We start from the raw sequence: 21,115 nt of genomic DNA, 5'->3' as shown, positions 1-21,115 counted from the left end.
GACAGGAGATATTGGATTTCCTGGGCCTGTGGGAAAAAGAGGCTGTGCAAAGACTGGGACATATATGAGCAGATTGCATGGGAGATGCTGGAGAAGAGGTATGACAGGGATCAGCAGCAGTGCCACTTGAAAGCCAAGGAACTGTGTCAGGCATATCAGAAGTCCAGGGAGACCAACAGTCAATCTAGTGCCAAGTCACAGACCTACCACTTTTACAAAGAGCTGCATGCTATACTTGGCGGAGACCCCACTGCTGCCCCACACACCACCATGAATACCTACAAGAAGTCCAAGTCACAGGCCCCTGGCATGAACAGTGAGGAATGGAGGAGGTGGAGGAGGAAGAGAAGGATGGGGGATATGCAACCGGGGAGTTCAGCTATGCTGAGTGCCAGGACCTGTTTGAGACTCTACCGCAATCCAGTCAGTCCTAGAAGTCGAGCTTGGGCGAGCCTGATGCAGGGGCAGATCCTCGGGTAGGTGTGTACATTTACTTCCCATTACAGTGGTGGTACCCACAACTTAACAGGACACAGCTATTGACTTTTCATGAATTTACTTGTACTAGAAAAGGTAGCGGTACAACTCAGAGAGGCAGCACATGACTCTTGCATTTGGGGAGGCTGGGCACAAGTACCAGAAGTTCCCTAGAAGTGGGAGGGGCCACTGGCACCTGAACTGAAGCCCCACTCACCTCTCCGTCCCGAGCGGTGACCACACTCCACCCCTGCTTTGCTCTGATGCCCTGCTCGGCCTCTTCCCCAGAGTCCCTGCCCCTGTTCCGCCTCTTCCTGCCCCTGTTCCGCCTCTTCCTGCTCCTGTTCCGCCTCTTCCCTCAGGGCCCTGCCCCCACTCTGCCTCTTCCCCAAAGTTCCCCTTCCCCTGCCTGCTGCTTGCTCCTCTCCAGCCCCTCCCTGAGTTCCCTGCCGCTTTCTCCTTTCTGCCCTCTCTATCTGCTTTTTATTCCCCTCCAGAGTTAACCAAGGGGGCAGTGTACGTGCATGCGGAGCAGTTTGTTTAGGTACAGAGAGATGGCCCTTGCATTCTCCTGAGAGATCTCGCTTAAACTTTCATGGAGGTATTCTCAGTCCTCTACCAAAGGTTTCTAGGGTTGGCAGCCTTATTTCTTCCTCCCCAATAAGATGCTTTCCCACACCAGTCAGCGATAACTTCAGCAGGCACCATTGCAATTCACAGGCTAGCAGAAAATGGGCAGCAAATGCTCTCTGTACCTTTGTTACCCTCTGGGGTGAGATATCAGTCAAAATTACCACCGCCTGTGGAAAATGGCGGCAGTATTCAGTGCCAGTGCCCTATACTCATAGTTTCACGGAACCAAGCAATTCCCTCTTCATTTCCCTCACCCTTGGTGGACCCTTGTGCTGTGCAAAAGCAATCCCAAGCAGAAGTGTTAATAAGCCTGTTCTGTTTAAAGCTTTAGAGGAGCAAGGGAAGGGAGTTCTGAATCTTAAATTTCACTTTACATTGTGACTGTACTGACTGTGTTACCTCTTTTATCTGCAGCTCCTGCCATTGCCAATGTGGCTTTGAGGAATTCCCCCCCACACCTGCAGAATGATTGAGCCAGATAAGGAGAAAGAAGAGGACATGGGATGACATGTTCAGTGAAGTCCTGCAAGCCAGTGCTGCATCACACTGTGAGCAAAAGGCCTGGAGGGTGAACATGGCAGACATGCTGAGGAAGGAAAATGTGGACAGGAGAAAGGCCCAGGAGTCCCAGCAGGAAAAGGAGAGGGAGATGCACGAGGATATAATGGGGCTTCTCCAGCAGCAAAGGCAGATGCTGCAGACTCTTGTGTTCAAAAGAAGTTCAAAAATCACAGGCTCAACTCCCTTTGCGGCCCATGAAAAGCTCCATTACAGCACCTCCCTACAGCCCCCTCCACATTCCATGTGGCTTCGCGGACTGCTGCCCTATCCATACCACTCCATCTAGCGGGGCATGAAGGACAACCACCGCTTCACATACACTGACCTGTGAAAGCCACAGTTGCTGTATGTGTTGGTAAAATGGGCATGAATGTTCATTCTTTTGTTAAGCTCTGTTCCATTATTTTATGAAGTTTTTAATGTATTTGCTTTTACATTGCACAGATTTTTCTTTTCCCTGGTTTTGTTACTGAATAAAATTCTATTATCTGGAAAATAATTCATCCTTATTAGTGCTCAACATATGCTGCAGAGCACCCAGCAGTTTTGAAAGCATCCACTTCCTTATTACTGTACAGTGTGACCCAACTCATAGGATCAGTAATAAACACAGTGTACTAATCAGTATACTGTCAAATTAATAGGTGCATTGTCAGTGTTATATTCACAGATGTACATCAAGCACCACACCATTCCTAACAGGCCCCAGAACATAAGGGCCAGGTAGAGCACAGTACACCACAATGTATTACTGTGGCTCACTGTTAAAGTGCTCTTTCAAAGCCACCCTGATCTATATAACTCCATGTTGAGCTCTTCTAATAGCCCTCATGGCTGTTCCACCTCTGCCCTCAACTCTGACGGCAACTTTTCCCCTTTTGCTTCATAAATATTATGCAGGTCACATCAGGCAGCTATAGTCATTGGGATGTTTCTTTCACTGAGATCCAATCTTGTGAGTAAACAACACTAATGTCCCTTCAGTCTACCAAAAGCTCATTCAGTTGTCATTCTGCACCTGCTGAGCTGGTAGTTGAATTGTTCTTTGGTGCTGTCAATGTGGCCATTGTACGTCTTCATGAGGAGACGTCTTCAGAGGAGAGAGGTGCAGGTTGGATCCCCCGGGATCACTATTTGCATTTCAATATTGCCAGTGGTAATCTGTTGGTTGGAAAAGAAAGTCCCTGCTTGTAGCTTCCTAAATAGTCCTGTGTTCTTAAAGATGCAAGCATCATGCACCTTCTCTGACCAGCCAACACGGATGTCAGTGAAGCATCCTTGGTGATCAACCAGTGCTTACATAACCATAGAAAAGTAGCCCTTTCTGCTGAAGTATTCTGTGGCAAGGTGGTCTGGTGCCAAAAATACATGCCAAATACATGGGAACCCCATTACTACAAATCCATCCACTACGTTTTGAACATTGCCAAGAGTCACAGTCCTGCATAGCAGAAGAAGATTGAATGACCCTCCACACTTGCATGACAATGGCCCCCATAGTGAATTTTCCAACTCAAAATGATTTTCCACTGACCAGTAGCAATCTGGCACTGCAAGTTTCCACCGTGTGATCACCACTCGCTTCTCCACTGCCAGTGCAACTCTCATTCAGGTGTTCCTATGCGGGAGGGCTGGGGCGAGCTTGGCACACAGATCTGGAAATGTAGCCTTGCACATCTGCAAGTTCTGCAGCCACTGCTCATTAACCGAAACCTGCATCATGATGCGATCCCACCAGTCAGTGCTCATTTCTTGGGCCCAGAAGCCAAGATTCCACAATCTGCAGCTGCTCCACAGACACCACCAATAACCTTGAATTGGCTCTCGCTCTCTGGCCTCCAAGAAATCATCATGTTCCATGCTGATTCAGTTCTTCTTACGGCTCTGCAAACACTGAAGGATCATGCATCTTGTGCTTGCAGTGCTTATGACAGTACTGCAGAGCTGTGCAGGCTCCATGCTTCCATCAGAGATGAAGGACAGTGAGGAGGGCCATGCAGGTTCATTGGACTTTTAAAAAAAGACACACAATATATGGGATATAGATGACATTATGGGATGCAGACAGTTGCATGCTGGAAATTTGACCCTTTGCTCCCAGTCAGCCTTGCACAGCTCATTTCTGCTCTTCCATGCAGTGCCAAAACATCCCAAAAGAGTGCACTGGATGGTGGCAGTTTGCCCACTGGGATACCTGCCCATGGTGCACTGCACTGTCCATCCACACAAGCACTCCTGGGGAATATGCTCAGCACTTATGCAAGGATCCAAGTGTTTTGCACACACACGTGATAAGCTCTGGCAGCTGTATGCCAATGTGACTTGCATCAACCAAAGCTTGTAGTGTAGACATAGCCTTAATCATTAGGAGAAAGTAGCACATTACTGACTGAACTGCTACTAACTATGCTGTCAGCCCAGAAAGCAAAACTTGTTAGTATAGCGCAAATCTTCCTGCATTTGTTCATTCAGTAGAATTAAACATATTTGATGAGCTAAATTGAAGAGGGAAACAAGAATGAAAGTATAGTATTAAGATTAGTTTTGTTTATAATTACTATGCATATATATGTGTTATCAGTAGACATAGGCATATTTTTAATAGAGTGAAGTGTTTTAATAGGTGAGCTTCCTTTTTAAATGTTTAAATCTGAAAAATCGAGTTACCACCATGATACATAGCAATCTGTTTTATTGCAATGCAGATGCCTAGTATTTCAGAAGATCTTGGTTGTGATTTGAGTTCTCAAAGCACAGAGAATGTTTATGAAACAGCAAAAAGTGTGGAAGTTGACGTGTTTGGAGACATTGAATTAAAAGTGATCATGAATATTTCAGAGACCATTTCATGCCTTTGGGTCTTCAAAGAGAACCAAGCTGGCTGCAAACTCTCACTGGACTCAGAAAACCGGTAGGTAAAGGGCTGTACTGAATCAAAAAACCTAAACGAGATACTTTCATTAGAGAATGCAAATTGGATATTTTCCATATGAGAAAGCTTATTTATTATTTCTTTTCACATTACTTGTTATATTCCTAAACCTATCTATCTTAATTATTATCATCACTAAACTGCATATTGCTAATTGCTGTTTATACAAATATGCACTAGGAAAGCAATGAACACTGGCTTTATAGTTTACAATATAGTGATTCTTTGCATTTGTATACCATGTTATATCTGAGGATAGCAACAGACTTTACAAACATTCATCAATTCAAGCGTCACATGCTCAGGTCAAGGGAACCATGGCACAAAAAGATTAATGCAATGCCTTGCCCAAGGTTACACTGCAGACCGGTATCAGAGCCTAGAATACCACCCTAATTCTCTTGACTGTGTTCTAGCCACAAGTCCATACTTCCACCCAGAGAGCTGAGAATAGCTGGGGTAGCACCAGAGGCCTAGTGTAGATGATTCTCTTGCAGGGTGAAACCCATGGGATGGCCTCTTGGTGAGGAAATCTCCATGGCAATCCTGTTGCATGAGCCCCGATTCAGGAAAGTATTTGAGCACATTCTAGTCTATCCCTATTCAGGACAGTACTTAAGCAGAACTTTGAATCGCACTTGGAACGAGTGCTTAAGTGTTGTCCTGAATAGGGATGATTGCATGAATCAGGGCCATTGTCTATGAAAGTACTTTGGAGACTGAATGTACTGCATGTGTGTTAAGTACCACTAGCCTAGAATTCTGTTTGCATGGGTTAATGTAATGACAGTGTATTCTTCAGCCCACTACCCTCTATCTTAACCTTTTATGTTCTGAGCCTCCTCCCTTCACCCCCAACATGCTATATAAACTCCACGGCCACCTGTGCCTGCATATAAAAGCCAGGGCCTGCTTTAGGGGGTAGAAAGCAGGGAAACTGCATGGGGCCCCACTCCCCAGCCCCCCCGCCCACCCCAAAACTAAGCTGCTCAGGCTTCAGCTTTAGCCCCGGGTGGCAGGGCTTAGGGCAGCGTGGCTTTGGCTTTCTGCTCTGGACCCCAGTGGCTCTAATACTAACCCCGCTTGGTGGACCCCCTGAAACTTGCTCAAGTGGTCCCCCAGGGGACTTCAAACCACTGGCTCAGAACTGCTGCTCTATCTGACGTGAATGTTCTCTAATGTATTTTCTGTTTTACAGATATGTTGTTTCACTGGCCTTTTCAAAAATAAAAGAAACTCAAGCTGGAAAATACACCCTTGCAGTTCAAAGTGAAAACAGTAACTACACAATAATGTTTACAATTCTCGTAAAGAGTAAGTATGTGTCAAAGAAAGGGAATCAGTCTGACCACAGCTTGTGAAGGGGGAGGCTGAAGCCTGTACATGACCAAACCCTCTCTAAGCAGTGAAACTCTGTCAATTCCACACTCCATGAGACTTCTCCCTTCCTCAATTGTCTCTCCTCCCTCTCTTTCAGTTCTTGTATTGTGGGCTATTTTTCTTGTCACTTACTTCATGTATGGCTGCCTCATTTCCCTTGGTCCATTGTGAAGGTTAAAAAGGTTCTGAGTCACTATGTGTTGTTAAAGATGACATGAAAAAGATTGTTTTTAAATGGGGCTTGTGCTCATTTCTCATTCTTTGTAATGTATTATGTACACACACACACACACGCACACAGACATGCACACGCACAAACTCAAAACAAACTATATTAAAAGAACATTATTAAGATTGCAAAATCAAGCACTCAAAAATTAGGAAATGCCAGTTTGAAAGTTATCTGTATAACCTTCATTTGCTGCCCTTGTGCAAATGCATTACGGTACAGTCTTAATTACATGATCCCCTGCCTCATTCAGAGCCCAGGATGGATGGTGCTCACTTAATGAACAGCTATTCAGTATTTGCTATCCTCATTGTAAAAGTGGTCCCATGCTTTATTTATACTATTCAAATGCTGTTCTGAATCTAGAATTACTAATTTCCTCATGGGCTTTTCTGTCTTGCTCATCACTATAGTATCTGAGAGAGTAACAAATGTTAATTTATTTTCACAACACCCCAGTGAAGTGGGGGATCATTATCCCCATTTCACAGGTGGGGAACTGAGGCACAGAAAGATCAAGATCAAAAACATCCACTAATTTTGGGTGCCTAATTTGAGAAACCTACAACCTGATTTTTCAGAGTTCTTAACATTACCTAGTGCTTTACATGTGCAAAACACAACTCCCATTGATTTCACTTGTAGCTGTGAGCGCTCCACACTTTGCAAGATCTCAAGCTGGGCACCCAGAAACGCACAATTAGTGACCACCTGTGAAAAGTTTGGTTTAAGTGACTTGCCCTAGTCTCAACAGGCTCCTTGTCTCACTCACCCTACTCCCTGGGTGGGCTCTTGACCCACTTCATATTCAGATTCGATTCTTTCCTCCTCTGTGCTTCCTGGGTGCCAGCAGAGGGATCACTGAGAGAACCAAAGAGACAGGTTCCCTGCTCTCATTTTCAGTACCCTGAGCACCTGGCAGGAGCCATTACAGGGAAGGAATGGCGTCACCCCTGTAACCCTGGCTTGCAGCATGCTCAGTCACTCTGGGAGAGTGGTCCAGGTGTACTCACAAGGCGCTGGGAGAGGCTGAAGCCTGCTCAGTGAAGATAGAATCTTCGGAGATTTTCACGGTAAACTCTAGTCTCCACTGAGCTGGTAGGAACTGAGATTTGTCATAGGGTTATAACTTGTCCAAATGTGGGTAGATTTTCACAGGAGTAGCAAAAGGCACATCCCTGGCAAACTTGCCAAATTTCAAGTCCAGGCTTCCAAGCATCAGGGCACTAGAGCTTTTTTTTAAAAAGTCACTTTTTTTTTTAAATGGACAAAACAGTGTATATTTCCCTAGCCTCGTTCTTAGAAATGACTGAACTGTTTGGAATTAAATTAAAACATCAGCCTGGAGCAGAATTGTCCCATTGGCATAAAAAACTCTCCTGTCAACATAGCCCTGCGTGCACTAGCGCTTATGTCTGTGTAGCTTATGTTGAAAAATGACAGGGTGGAATAGTCACACCCCTGAGCGACACAAGTTTTGCCAACATAGGTAGTAGTGTAGCAGCCTTATAAGCAACCGGGTCTTTAAGATAGCTAAAGTATGAATCAGGAGCAACTGTCAGTCTTCTCATCAGAAATTTTAACTTCATAATCACAGTTGAATTTCAAACAAAATCAGTGTTTTCAGTTTTAAATGAAGTCATCATCAGTCTTCGTGCAATAAACTTTCAAGCATAGTCCAAATTGGGAAGCTGGCAGGCTCAGGGGATTGGTAATGGTTTATGGAACTTTACATCTCTAGGTTACAGATTTTATGGTGGTGAAGTCATTAATGACTTTTCCATTGTGTATATGAAATGAATTGGTTAGAAGTAGCACTCCTGCATGCTGTCTCAGTAGATTCTTCAAGGATTTAATGCAAATAGATTCAGAAGCTGATTTTCAGAGGTATGAGAACTCATAACTCCAGTTGAAGTAAATGAAAGCTACAGGTGTTTGACACCTCTGAAAATCAGGCCCTAGGTTACCCTCTGATTCCTACAGGCAGTTCCTTGAAGTTAGGGAGATGACACATTTACCAGGTCAAGGTTGAAGAGCTTATACAAAGAGGACCTTAGACAAACAGTTATTTATTTTCCTCAAGCGTTAAAATCACTTGAAAAAAAAAGTATAACAAACAAAATGACATAATATATTATGAACTGAGCAAAACAATTTGGATTAACGTTGTTAACAGCCTAAATATGAGGTATGGCACAGCTCAAATATCCAAAGACCAAATTTTGTTCTTGAATGCCTGCGCATTACTGTCATTGAAGTTATTGCTGTTGTTGGGAGTATGAGTATCTGAGGGTAGATTTTTTTCCTTCTGGTTTCATCTTGTGCGTTGTTTGTACGTAATACAATCAGCCTTCTCATTCTAACACCTGCTGTCATTTTTCTATCATAACAAGAAATGTTGATTGGCTACTGCTTACATATATGTCTAAATCAGTGTTGGATTCTTACCTCAGGAAGTTTGTCAAGATTATTTAAAGTGACTGACTTGTTTGGTTTATGAATCTATAACTCAGACGTAAAATATGTATAGAAAAAGAACGAGGAGTACTTGTGGCACCTTAGAGACTAACAAATTTATTTGGGCATAAGCTTTCATGGGCTAAAATCCACTTCATCAGATACATGGAGTGGAAAATACAATAGGAAGATATATATATATATATATCTGAGGTAAGAATCCAACACTGATTTAGACATATATGTAAGCACACATATATATATACACACACATACAGAGAACAAGAAAAGATGGGGGTTCCCATACCAACTCTAATGAGACAAATCAATTAAAGTGTGTTATTATCAGCAGGAGTAATAAAAAACTTTTGTAGTGGTAATCAGGATGGCCTATTTCAAACAGTTGACAAGAAGGTGTGAGTAACAGGAGGGGAAAAATAGCGTGGGGAAATAGTTTTTACTTTGTATAATGACCCATCCACTCCCAGTCTTTATTTAGGCCTAATTTGATGGTGTCCAGTTTGCAAATTAATTCCAGTTCTGCAGTTTCTCACTGGAGTCTGGTTTTGAAATTTTTTTGTTGAAGAATTGCCACTTTTAGGTCTGTAATTGAGTGTCCAGGGAGGTTGAAGTGTTCTCCGATTGGTTTTTGAATGTTATAATTCTTGACGTCTGATTTGTGTCCATTTATTCTTTTGCATAGACACTGTCTGGTTTTGCCAATGTACATGGCAGAGGGGCATTGCTGGCACATGATGGTATATATCACATTGGTAGATGTGCAGGTGAACAAGCCCCTGAAGGTGTGGCTGATGTGATTACGTCCTATGATGGTGTCCCTTGAATAGATATGTGGACAGAGTTGGCAACGGGGTTTGTTGCAAGGATAGGTTCCTGGGTTAGTGTTTTTGTTGTGTGGTGTGTGATTGCTGGTATTTGCTTCAGGGGGGCTGTTTGTAAGCGAGGACTGGCCTGTCTCCCAAGGTCTGTGAGAGTGAGGGATCATCCTTAAGGATAGGTTGTAAATCCTTGATGATGTACTGGAGAGGTTTTAGTTGGGGGCTAAAGGTGACGGCTAGTGGCATTCTGTTACTTTCTTTGTTGGGCCTGTCCTGTAGTAGGTGACTTCTGGGTACCCTTCTGGCTTTGTCAATCTGTTTCTTCACATCAGCAGGTTGGTATTGTAGTTTTAAAAACGCTTGATAGAAATCCTGTAGGTGTTTTGTCTCTGTCTGAGGGATTGGAGCAAATGCAATTGTATCTTAGAGCTTGGCTGTAGACAGTGGATCATGTGATGTGGTCTGGATGAAAGCTGGAGGCATGTAGGTAAGTATAGCAGTCAATTGGTTTCTGGTATGAGGTGATGTTTATGTGACCATCTCTTATTAGCACTGCAGTGTCCAGGAAGTGGATCTCTTGTGTGGACTGGTCTAGGCTGAGGTTGATGGTGGGATGGAAATTGTTGAAATCCTGGTAGAATTCTTAAAGGGCTTCTTTTCTATGGGTCCAGATGATGAAGATGTCATCAATATAGCACAAGAAGAGTAGGGGCGTTAGGAGATGAGAGCTAAGGAAGCGTTGTTCTTAGTCAGCTATAAAAATGTTGGCATACTGTGGAGCCATGCGGGTACCCATGGTACCCATAGCAGTGGTGCTGACTTGAAGGTATACATTGTCCCCAAATGTGAAATAGTTGTGGGTGAGGACAAAGTCACAAAGTTCAGCCACCAGGTTTGCTGTGACATTATTGGGGATACTGTTCCTGATGGCTTGTAATCCATCTTTGTATGGAATGTTGGTGTAAAGGGCTTCTACATCCATAGTGGCCAGGATGGTGTTTTCTGGAAGATCACCAATAGATTGTACTTTCCTCAGGAAGTCAGTGATGTCTCGAAGATAGCTGGGAGTGCTGGTAGCGTAGGGCCTGAGGAGAGAGTCAATATAGCCAGACAATCCTTCTGTCAGGGTGCCAATACCTGAGATGATAGGGCGTCCAGGATTTCCAGGTTTATGGATCTTAGGAAGCAGATAGAATACCCCTGGTTGGGATTCCAGGGGTATGTCTGTGTAGATTTGTTCCTGTGCTTTTTCAGGGAGTTTCTTGAGCAAATAGTGTAGTTTCTTTTGGTAACCATCAGTGGGTTCACAAGTGTTAAAAGTGTCCTACACTTAGAAAGATGGATAATGATGTTTCCAAAATATTGCAGCATGTCTGAAAATATTTGCATTACTTTGAATAGGTAAACCAAGGAAGCCCTATTTCGTAAAAAGTGAAAACTTGGGCATTATAAACTGCACATCTGAAAGCTACCCTACACCAGATATCGAATGGTTATTTTGCAGAACACCTGATGACAGGTATGGTGCATATAATGCTACCTTTTTTTGTTTAATGAATTTTAAGGTGCAAGTCTTGATGTCTTCCTAAGCCAACAGACATTATACAGCATGATGTACTTATTTTTGATGTGATTGAACCTGAACAACTGAAGGAGAACTGTGGAGTCAAATTTTCAAAGGAGAATGTAATGAATGCTCCCATAAAATTTCACACACTCACAGTGTCCTCAAAAAACTACATGCAAAAATTGAGTGCATATGAGTGCAATGGGTGAATTCATATTTTTGTATGAGCTGCAGTGTATTCTTGGAAAATTGGGCCAATGTATACCTTTGGAAACTTTAGGCACCCTAGTCTGAAAATTTTGGCCCGAGTCCAAGCATTTTCACTTGACATAGCTAATGAGTTAAATATATTTCTAACCCCATAGCCCTCTATTTTCCATTTCCCTAAAACCTAGCTATTTTGAGAATGAGTGGGGGTTAAAGGTGGGAAGGGCGTCATTAGAAATTTTCTATCTAAGTTTGCCTTTCCTTGTAGCTTTGTTTTGTGTATGATAAGTCGTTCTACTGGCAACATGAATATGTTCCAAGAAACATAGCAGATCATGAGTAAGTAAATTCAACATTCAGTATGTTGTCATACAGAGTGCATATGTAACAGTGTGGATCTCTGTCCCGCTCGAGTGTCTGGACCACACAGGGATTTATGAGTCTTCAGCAGCCTTCAGACTACCAGTACTATGTCTTCTAGCTCAAGTAGTAGAGGCTCATAGTCCAATATCCTGGGTTCAATGCTGTCCCAGAGATGTAGGGTGAAATCCTGGGCTCATTGAGTTTTGCCATTAACTTCAAAGGAGCCAGAATTCCACTCATAAAATTACAAATGTTTACACCTACCAGTATAAGCACGAATAGTGTATTCAGGTAATATCAACTTATTCTGTTTATAATTTCCCTAGCTCCATTGCCCTTGTGTTTTGTTTTATAATCTCCACATTTTCTAGCTCCTTTTATTCAACTACAAAATATGCCAGTTTCCTTACTATTGTTCATATTCGTTAAATAAATGTTTGTGTAATTACAGTTGCATCAATACAAATCGTAAAGACAGTAAAAGAAACAGGAAAGTATATGAAGTCCAGGAGGTGCCACATGGATATTCAGCAAATAAGTTATTTCAGACAGACATATGGTGCTGCGCAACTAATGAGCTGGGCAGAGAATGCACCGAGCTGTATACAATAGGTAACATAACAAAAGATTTATTTAAATAAGGGCCTAATCATGCCATTGATGTTAATTGCAACTATTCATTTCAGTAAGGTTTGCGAGACGGGGCAGTAAATTTGTCATCACTGGAATAAATATGTTTAGAGGTACATTACTAGGCAAAACTAATGTAATGTTGCTATATTTCTGTCTCATATTTATCTCCTAAGTTCTAACGCTTATTTATAGTTAGGGCCCTACCAAATTCACAGTCCATTTTGGTCAATCTCATGGTCATAGGATTTTAAAAATAATAAATTTCACGACTTCAGCTATTTAAATCTCAGATTTCACAGTATTGTAATTGTAGGGGTCCTGACTCAAAAAGGAGTTGTGGGGTGGTCACAAGGTTATTGTAGGGAGGTTGCGGTACTGCTACCCTTACTTCTGCGCTGCTGCTGGCGGCAGTGCTGCCTTCAGAGCTGGGCAGCTGGAGAGTGATGGCTGCTGGCAGTGAGCCCAGTTCTGAAGGCAGAGCCATTGCCAACAGCAGCGCAGAAGTAAGGATGGCCTGGTATGGTGTTCCCACCCTTTCTCTGCACTGCTGCTGGAGGGGCCAGGTGCTCAGAGCTGGGCACCTGGCCACAGCCACTGTTCTCTGGCCACCCAGCTCTGAAGGCAGCACAGAAGTAAGGGTGGCAATACCATGACCCCCCTAAACAGGGGCGGCAGGTATAATAGACCAGGGCACACTGCCACCAGACACCTGATTGCAGGTTTGGCAGTTGAAGTTTTTGCTTTATTATGCCCCATGCAGATTCCGGGGCAGCTGAGGAGGCGGTATGTGCTATTCAGCTTCCTGGCTTCATCAGTAATCTCCCTGGACTCCAGAGAGATTACTGATAAAGTCAGGAAGCTAAGTAGCAGATACCGCCTCCTCAGGCACCCTGCATGGGGCATAATGAAAGCACAGGTTCTTCTTCAGAAAGAGATGCTGTGGTTTTTTCCAGGTGGCTTGGGGTCTGGGGAGGAGACAGGAGGTGCAGCTGCAGCCGGTCCAGGGCTCCTCCAGGCAAGTGGGGGAGAGGGAATGATTTGGGCCTCATCTGGGGGGGGGCTCAGGGCTCTTCCAGGCAGGTTGGGGTGGGGCATGTAGCTCCAGTCATGGGAGGGGACAGGGGGTCTTGTGGCTCTAGCTGCAAGGGATAGGGGGCTTGGGGCTCCGGCCGGAAGGGCATAGGCAGAAGGGGTGGAGCTGAGGGCTAGCCTCCCTGAAGGGGGGCTCCATCTGCTACACATGCCCCTAAAATAACCTTGCAAACCCCTTGCAATTCTCTTTTGGGTCAGGACCCCCAATTTGAGAAACGCTGGTCTCCCCTGTGACATCTATATAATATAGGTAAAAGCACACAAAAAAACAGATTTCATGGGGAGAGACAAGATTTCACGGTCCCTGATGTGTTTTTCATGGCTATGAATTTGGTAGGGCCCTATTCATCATACATTTAAAAACAAATTGTTGTGTTATTTTACATTTCATAAGTAACTGCTATTTTTTCAATAATAAAATACTTCAAAAATTTTTTTGTAATACTGATATTCAGGTTTTTTTTAATAAACTTACTTTGTTTAGCTTTATTCTGTGCTGAATTGCACCCTGTGTGAATACACAGTTATTGCTGGATTTGAAAGTCACGGCAGAATTTGGTTTTATTTATTTGAATGTTAGACTATTATAATTCATTTCAATGTTAGTTATAAATCTGGAAAAATAGTCTATCATCTTTACAAATACAATAATAGATGCAAAACTATGGATGCTTACAAATGTGAAAATGGGCTGTGGGAGGGAAGGAAAAGTTTAAATAAATAATTTTCCCCATAGTAAAATATAATTTCATTTGTTGTTTCCCTGGTGTGTTTTCATTTTGCAGATCTAAATGAAAAACTTGGAGGATCTTTACCAGAACTCCTTCTTAAAGTTGGGGAGCCATTACTGATAAGATGTAGAGCTTTTTATGAAAACTATAAATTCAGATTGAAATGGCATTTTGAAAACAGAGAATTACAACAGGTAATAAAACAGGATTCTTTTCACATAAGTAATAATGGACAGTACCACACAATATTAAATATAAACCTTTATTAAAAACTAGGAGCGTTGGTTTGAAGAAACAGACTATCAACAAGACTCCTCTATGGTACGGATTCTCTATGCATTTGCCTCATCAATTGGAACAAGTGATAATGGACATTACACCTGTTCTTCCACAGAACATCCAAATAAAACAACTTTGGTTACAGTCTTAGGTAATTCAGATTCATGTTGTTAACTTTGTGTCATATTTTTCTTTTAGTCATTCAGCTGTTTGGTTGCATGTGTATACACTACGTTTACAATTACAAAAAATCCTGTTTCTACTTAAAGTTGAAATTGGAGATAAGCCAGAACTGGATTATCCATATCCCTGCAGGTACCCCACAGGAATGAAATCCAGTTGTTCCAAGCATACAGTGGTGAACCCATCAACCCATTAACAAAGGCATGAAGTTGATGGCTTTCACTCATAGAGCCCTGCTCAAAGGGAGTGACTACAGAATGAAAATTATGGGTAAAATGATTTGTGAAAGAGTAAATCTGAGAAAGAATCGAACCTTCTTTATAGATTAATAAACATGTCCCAGTTATGTCACAGAAAACAAATACTAACTTTCAGGTAAAATCCAAATTTTCTTCTTATTAAATTAACTACAATGTGATTATGACTACCTAGCCATGCTATAACTGGCCAAAGTGTTGCACTAGGGGGCTTAGGGCTGTCTCCACTGCAGAGAAAAACCTTCAGCGCTGATAGGTTTCAGAGCCCTGCTCAATTGACTTGGGCTTGCAGAACTTGGGCTGCAGGGCTAAAACTAGCAGTGTAAACATTTCCATTGGGGCTGGAGCCCACACTCTGAAACCTGACGAGGGGGGAAGCCTTGGAGCACGGGATTCAACCTGAGCGGGAATGTCTACATGGCAATTTTTAGCCGCGTAGCCTGAGCCCCACAAGCCCAAGTCAATTGAGCTCAGACTCACTGCTGCAGGTTTTTCGTTGCAGTGTAGAAATACCCTTAGATACTTCAGTAATGGACACCATGGAAAACCCAACAGTAGTAGCTAGATGCTGCTAGTAAAACTGGATGGTATTTTTTTTTACCTAAACATTTTTCAGCAGAAAAATGCAGATTTGGCAACACTGAAACATTTTGTGGGTTCCTATTGATTCTGCCAATTTCTTTCAAGCCTTGAAAATAAAACTAAAATAAATAAATCAAATTCAGGAAAACCTGAAATGTTTCAGTTTGAGGTTTTCAAAATGAAACGTGTGTATTTTCCTATTGAAAATGACTTGTTTTGAAATTTTCTTTAATTTTATTTTAAAAAATTAAAATGTAAAAATAATGCTTGAAATTGAAACAAAACATTTTGGTTTAGGGAGGAAGAAGGTTATGCTTGACCTAAAACAATTTTTTTTTACATTTCAGTTTGCCAAAACTATTGAAAAATTGTATTCATGGTTCAATTTGAAATTTATTTTATTTCTTATTTTCTGAAATTGCTAATGAATCAAAAAAAAAATCCACCATTTGCCCAGCTCTAGCTGCTAGGTTATTGCTTGGCCTAGTTAACTCCCACCTTCAGAGTGTTATAGGTGAATATCTTTAACTCCTAGTACTGTGCACATAGAATTAGACAATTAAAAAAAAAAAAAGGAAGAAAAGAAAAGCCAAGGCAATGCAAAGGTCCAACAACATCAGCCCATTCAGTTTGTGTGGCTTCCAAAGAGGCTTGTATGCCTTCAGGCCAATGCAAAAACCGTAATCATTTCAAAATTAGTAATTTCAAAAGTTAGCAACTACTCCCAAGTGCCATCATCAGCAATCCTTGCCCCCACAATGGAGATACTATAACAAATGAAACAAGCCTATGATCCTGAGAAATAAGGAGTCATTCAAATGGGAGTTCTTAATTTCTGAAATGCTCACATTCAGCTTCAGTCTTTTACTGAGAGGAACATTTTCCTATCTCATGGTAACTAAATACAATAGACTGGCCACACTGTTGTACTCAAAGTTTCTGAATAAAGGAAGCAGAAATTCAAACCCAGCCTCTGAAGCTGCTGCTTATAGTTGAGACGAGTCCCTCTCGTCTTCTTCAAGGCGGGGGGATGGCCTAGAAAGATTGCATCCTTGGATCCCAAATTTTAACTATGGAGCTTTTTTAAATGTAATGTTCCCATTCTTCACGCTGGAGCATCTCAACCCTGACTAATTCAATTTGTAGATGAATGAGGTGGATAGATTTCCTTCCTGGTAGTCTCAAAGTAGATATGTGCAGTATTATTGTAGGAAGAAAATACGTCAGCCAAAAACATAAATTGCTCTCGTTCTCTCTGCTCCTTTTCAAGTGCGCCCGCTAATCTCACCTTTTTAATTTTAGCTTTATTCTCAGATTGTCAAGTGTGGCAGAGACATTTTTAAACACAGCAGAAACCAGGCCATTAACCACAGCTGCAGAGTTCTTCATATCTGTTATTCTCACATCCAGTTTCAGGGTGTTACCTGACATTTTGTTTTATCAGCATTGGATAAAGAACTCTGTGCATTATCCAGTCTTTGTTCCAGGAGAGATGAGCTATTTTAAAATAAATGGTTTAAGCTGCTGAATATCAGGTTCAAAGGTAAAAATAATTACAGAACCAAAAAAAGATCATATTCAGACTTAAGCATTTTAACTTGACTCCCATGGCCCCTAAATAATTACTCTTAATACATTTTGAATAGAAATCCAAAAACTGCCACATGTAAACAGAAGAAGGAATGGCTGTGAAGATCAGATCACTCACTCCTGCACTCCTTTCTTTCAGCTGTAAGAGGAAAAACTGTTTTGTTTAAGCTGTTTTATAGAGAAATGGTGTCACTTTATTTCAAGGTACTTGTGGGCAGTATGGAATTAGCTGTTAGATCCAATCTATTTGGATGGTGCTCACAGCATAACTTCACATGACTTTCCACCTGGAAAGATGAAGAATACTCCCCTTGGTCCCACTTGTACAGCCAAGCCCAAGATGTTTATAGCTCACAAAAATTGGAGAATTCACACACAAAAGGAAGCATTTCTTGTTTTAAAACATTGTCCATTTTTATGGTTTATGTGGGAATTTCCACCATATTATTTGCTAAATGAGGACTTCAGATAGAGAAAACTGTGCTTTGCAGAGCATGTGGATTTGGCCAGAAGAAAACCATTTAAAAAGAAAAGCCCAAACCAGCACTATTTACTACAATTCACGTGTTTCGGGATTTTTTTTCTTTCTTTATGGACCTGATCCTAAGCCACTGACAAGGCTTCCATTGATTTCTGTGAACTTTGGAGCAGGCCCTGTGAGACGTAGATTTTTTTTAAAATTGATCATTTTAATACATTTTAAGGTTACTTTTCTATTTTCATTATATATATAAAATGAACAAACAAAGAAGTAGATATATATTTTGTTTTGTCTTTTCAAAGTTAACAAGATAAGAAATGACAGCAGCCATCAAGAGATGCTTGCACTGGCAGTGATGTATTTCTTTATATTTTATAAATCTTACGTTATTAACATTTGGAATAAGTATTTACAATTGAGTGAAATAAATTTACACAGGATGATCACTGTAGTCAATTCAAAATAACTTGCGGGGCAGAAAGATGGATGAGTTCCTGTATTTTTAAAGATCTTTGAGTCTTTTATTAACCAAACCAATCAGATTGGTTCATTCAAAGACAGAGCATTTACACATAGACTGGAATGGAACATCAGGACAAAACCTGCATGTTATCACCCAGTATTACACCTAATCTTTTTGTAGATAAACAGAATGGTCACTAGTGATTTTATGACCAATGCACTTATAACTTGCAATAATAAATGAGAAAAAAAATGTGCACATTTTCAAATTCCTTAATTAAATGGCAGCTTTTATAACAGAATTTTAATATTTTGTTTACAGAAAAGGGATTTATAAATGTAACTGACTCAAGAGAAGATTTTGAGATTGATGTGTTGGAAAAGTTTTGTTTTGAAATTAAACTTAAAGCATATCCACCAATTAGATGTATATGGATTTTTTCCCAAAAATCATTTCCTTGTGAGCAAAGATACAATGCAGATGGATACAGGTACTTAACTATTCTGAATATTTGTCTGTTATAATTTGTACAAATACTTATTTTATTTTTTGTCTTTTAAAAAATGGAAATATTTGTTCATTTTTTTTCTTTTAACATGTAGAGTATGGTTTTCGTTTTTAAGTTAAATGTTATTTTTAAATATAGTGATATATAGTGATTGATATAGTGGTAAAGCAGTGTTACCAAAGTGTTCTGTAATGTTATTAGAGTCTTCCAGAGCAACTCATGTAAATATCTCATGTTATACATTTGATTAGTCTTGTGTGTTATAACAAATACTTTCCTAAATTATTCACATAACATACCTCTTTCAATTATTTTGTTATATCCTCGGAAAACTCAGTTTCTTGATCTTAGACATTATTCTCCTTTTATGAACCCATTCCAATCATCCATGACTGAATTATAACCTTCTAGATGTTTCCTTAGTCTTATTCCATTTTTAGCTCATGTTCCCAGTATCTTTCAGGCTTCTAAAGTCAAGCTTATTGGCACATAGTTTCCTAGACCTTTAGTAGATCCCTTAGGCCTTGTCTACATTAGAGAAATTTTACTAGCTGTCCAATTCACAGATTTTTTCCATGTTACAAAAGAAGTTTTAAAAAAAATGTGTTAACTACTTTTTCTGCTACTTCCTATAATAAAAGCTCTGGCATGGATTCTGTCTAGTCCTAACTATGTATCCATTCTCCAGCCTAATTTCTTGATATCATTATTTAATTCCTTCTGAGTTTCTTTTCAACTTTGCAAACTAAAGTCATACAGCATTCTAACCTCTAACTTTGTGAAAAGTCAGGCAAAAAGTTAACATTTTATCAATGTTAACTAGTCTTGTCTATGCCTGGCCTGTGCCAGGTCTGAGGACATAATGTTCCTGTGCTGATGTCTTGTTCCTCATAGTCTTAAAACATTTAATTCTTTGCTTAAAACTCTGTTGCAATCTTGCTTTCACTTTTTAGCTTTGCTTTCTTTATCGTTTTGTTACACTTCACTTTAGTCTTAAGTCTTTTTGGTCCTATTTTGGTCCTATGCATCCCACAAAGTGGGTATTCACCCATGAAAGCTCATGCTCCAATACGTCTGTTAGTCTATAACAGGAGTTGGCAACCTTTCAAAAGTGCTGTGCTGAATCTTCATTTATTCACTCTGATTTAAGGTTTCACGTGCCAGTAATACATTTTAACCTTTTTAGAAGGTCTCTTTCTATAAGTCTATAATATAAAACTAAACTATTGTTGTATGTAAAGTAAATAAGGTTTTTAAAATGTTTAAGAAGATTCATTTAAAATTAAATTAAAACGCAGAGCCCCCCGGACCGGTGGCCAGGACCCAGGCAGTGTGAGTGCCACTGAAAATCAGCTTGCGTGCCATAGGTTGCCTACCCCTGGTCTATAAGGTGCCACAGGACTCTTTGCTGCTTTTATTGGTCCTATTTTGTAACAGACTTGCCTATTCATCTGAATCAGATTGATTATTTGGAGTCAGACCTTCACATAGTACAGAGACAGCACAGATCAGCCTGGTAAATGATCTTCTCCTGGCAATGGAGGCAAGAGATCTGTCTTTGTTGATAACATTCGTTTTGTCAGCAGACTTTGGTAGAGTTGATTACTGGGTCTTGGTGACTAATCTGCAGTCCCTGGTGTGAGTAGGATGATCTGTTCTTCAGTGGATAAGATCATTTCTGGAGATGAGTTCGCTGAAGGTAGTCATGAGCATTTACTCATCCTTGTCCAAGAGATACCACTTACAAGCTGATAATACTCAGCTTATTTACTTTCCAACTATTGCAGACTGTCTCCTAGCTGTCTGATTGTCTGGCAGACCATTGTGTTTGGAGGACAGACAGTTGATTCAACCCAGATAAGAGTAAAGTGATGCTGATGGGCCAAAAATAGTATTTTTGAGGAACTCTGAGATGATTTAGGTAATTGTGATGTACAGGAGGGTGGGGGCACCACTAGATCTCAGGAATATAGAAGTCACACTAGATTGCTTTCTCAGCATGGCAATGCATGTTACTATCATACTCCAGAGTGGTGAGCACCAACTCCAAGTTCTGTGAAAAGCCCGCCCTTTTCTGCCTATTGCAGGCCTGGCTTTGCTTGTTCACACCATAGTCACTTCAGGCAAAATCCTTGTAACTGAGTCCTAGACAAGCTGCATCAGTTACAGGACATAGCTGCCCAGGTGCTGTATGCATAGAACCCAGAGAATAAGTTTTGTTTAAATGTTGTTTTTAAAAAGTTTTCATTTACAGCATCCCAGATAGTCACACTTAGTGCTTTAGATTTTCAAACCACTGTACAGATTTCAGCCAACACAGTGCCCCTGTAAGAAGGCCGGTAGTTAAGTATTATTATTGTACCCATTTTGTAGATGGATTCAATGGACAGAAATGTAAATAAATTTAAAAAAAAATATGCAATCACATTCTATAGCACCCTGTTTGATTTGGTTTTTTTCAGCTTTGCATGAGTTTATGGTTTATGGTTGAGTAATCATATCTCCCATCACTTCTACTTTGTTCCTTTCATATCCTTTTTATTGATTTTATTTCCTTTTTTGATTTCTGTTATATCCTTATCAAGTTGTTCCTCCTTATTGCATTTTATAATGAATTTGTACTATGAACTTTGCCCCTTAACATTTAATTTCATGCTATAAAAAAATTGGC

At 40.7% G+C, this 21,115-nt stretch overlaps 1 protein-coding gene across 1 annotated transcript in view; it reads left to right on the top strand.

The window, feature by feature from the left end:
- Positions 1 to 21,115, top strand: part of FLT3 (fms related tyrosine kinase 3) — a 69,030-nt gene that overhangs the window by 19,895 nt on the left and 28,020 nt on the right. Inside the window, exons 3-9 of the mRNA XM_030562645.1 lie at positions 4,377 to 4,582; positions 5,802 to 5,917; positions 10,910 to 11,027; positions 12,097 to 12,257; positions 14,156 to 14,295; positions 14,378 to 14,531; positions 18,258 to 18,426. Coding sequence (XP_030418505.1) covers positions 4,377 to 4,582; positions 5,802 to 5,917; positions 10,910 to 11,027; positions 12,097 to 12,257; positions 14,156 to 14,295; positions 14,378 to 14,531; positions 18,258 to 18,426 — 1,064 coding nt within the window. The remainder of the gene's footprint in view (positions 1 to 4,376; positions 4,583 to 5,801; positions 5,918 to 10,909; positions 11,028 to 12,096; positions 12,258 to 14,155; positions 14,296 to 14,377; positions 14,532 to 18,257; positions 18,427 to 21,115) is intronic.

The sequence above is a fragment of the Gopherus evgoodei genome, chromosome 1 (genome assembly GCF_007399415.2).
Source record: "Gopherus evgoodei ecotype Sinaloan lineage chromosome 1, rGopEvg1_v1.p, whole genome shotgun sequence".
In the NCBI taxonomy this organism is placed as follows: domain Eukaryota; kingdom Metazoa; phylum Chordata; order Testudines; family Testudinidae; genus Gopherus; species Gopherus evgoodei.
This window is presented reverse-complemented; position numbering and strand designations above follow the sequence as displayed.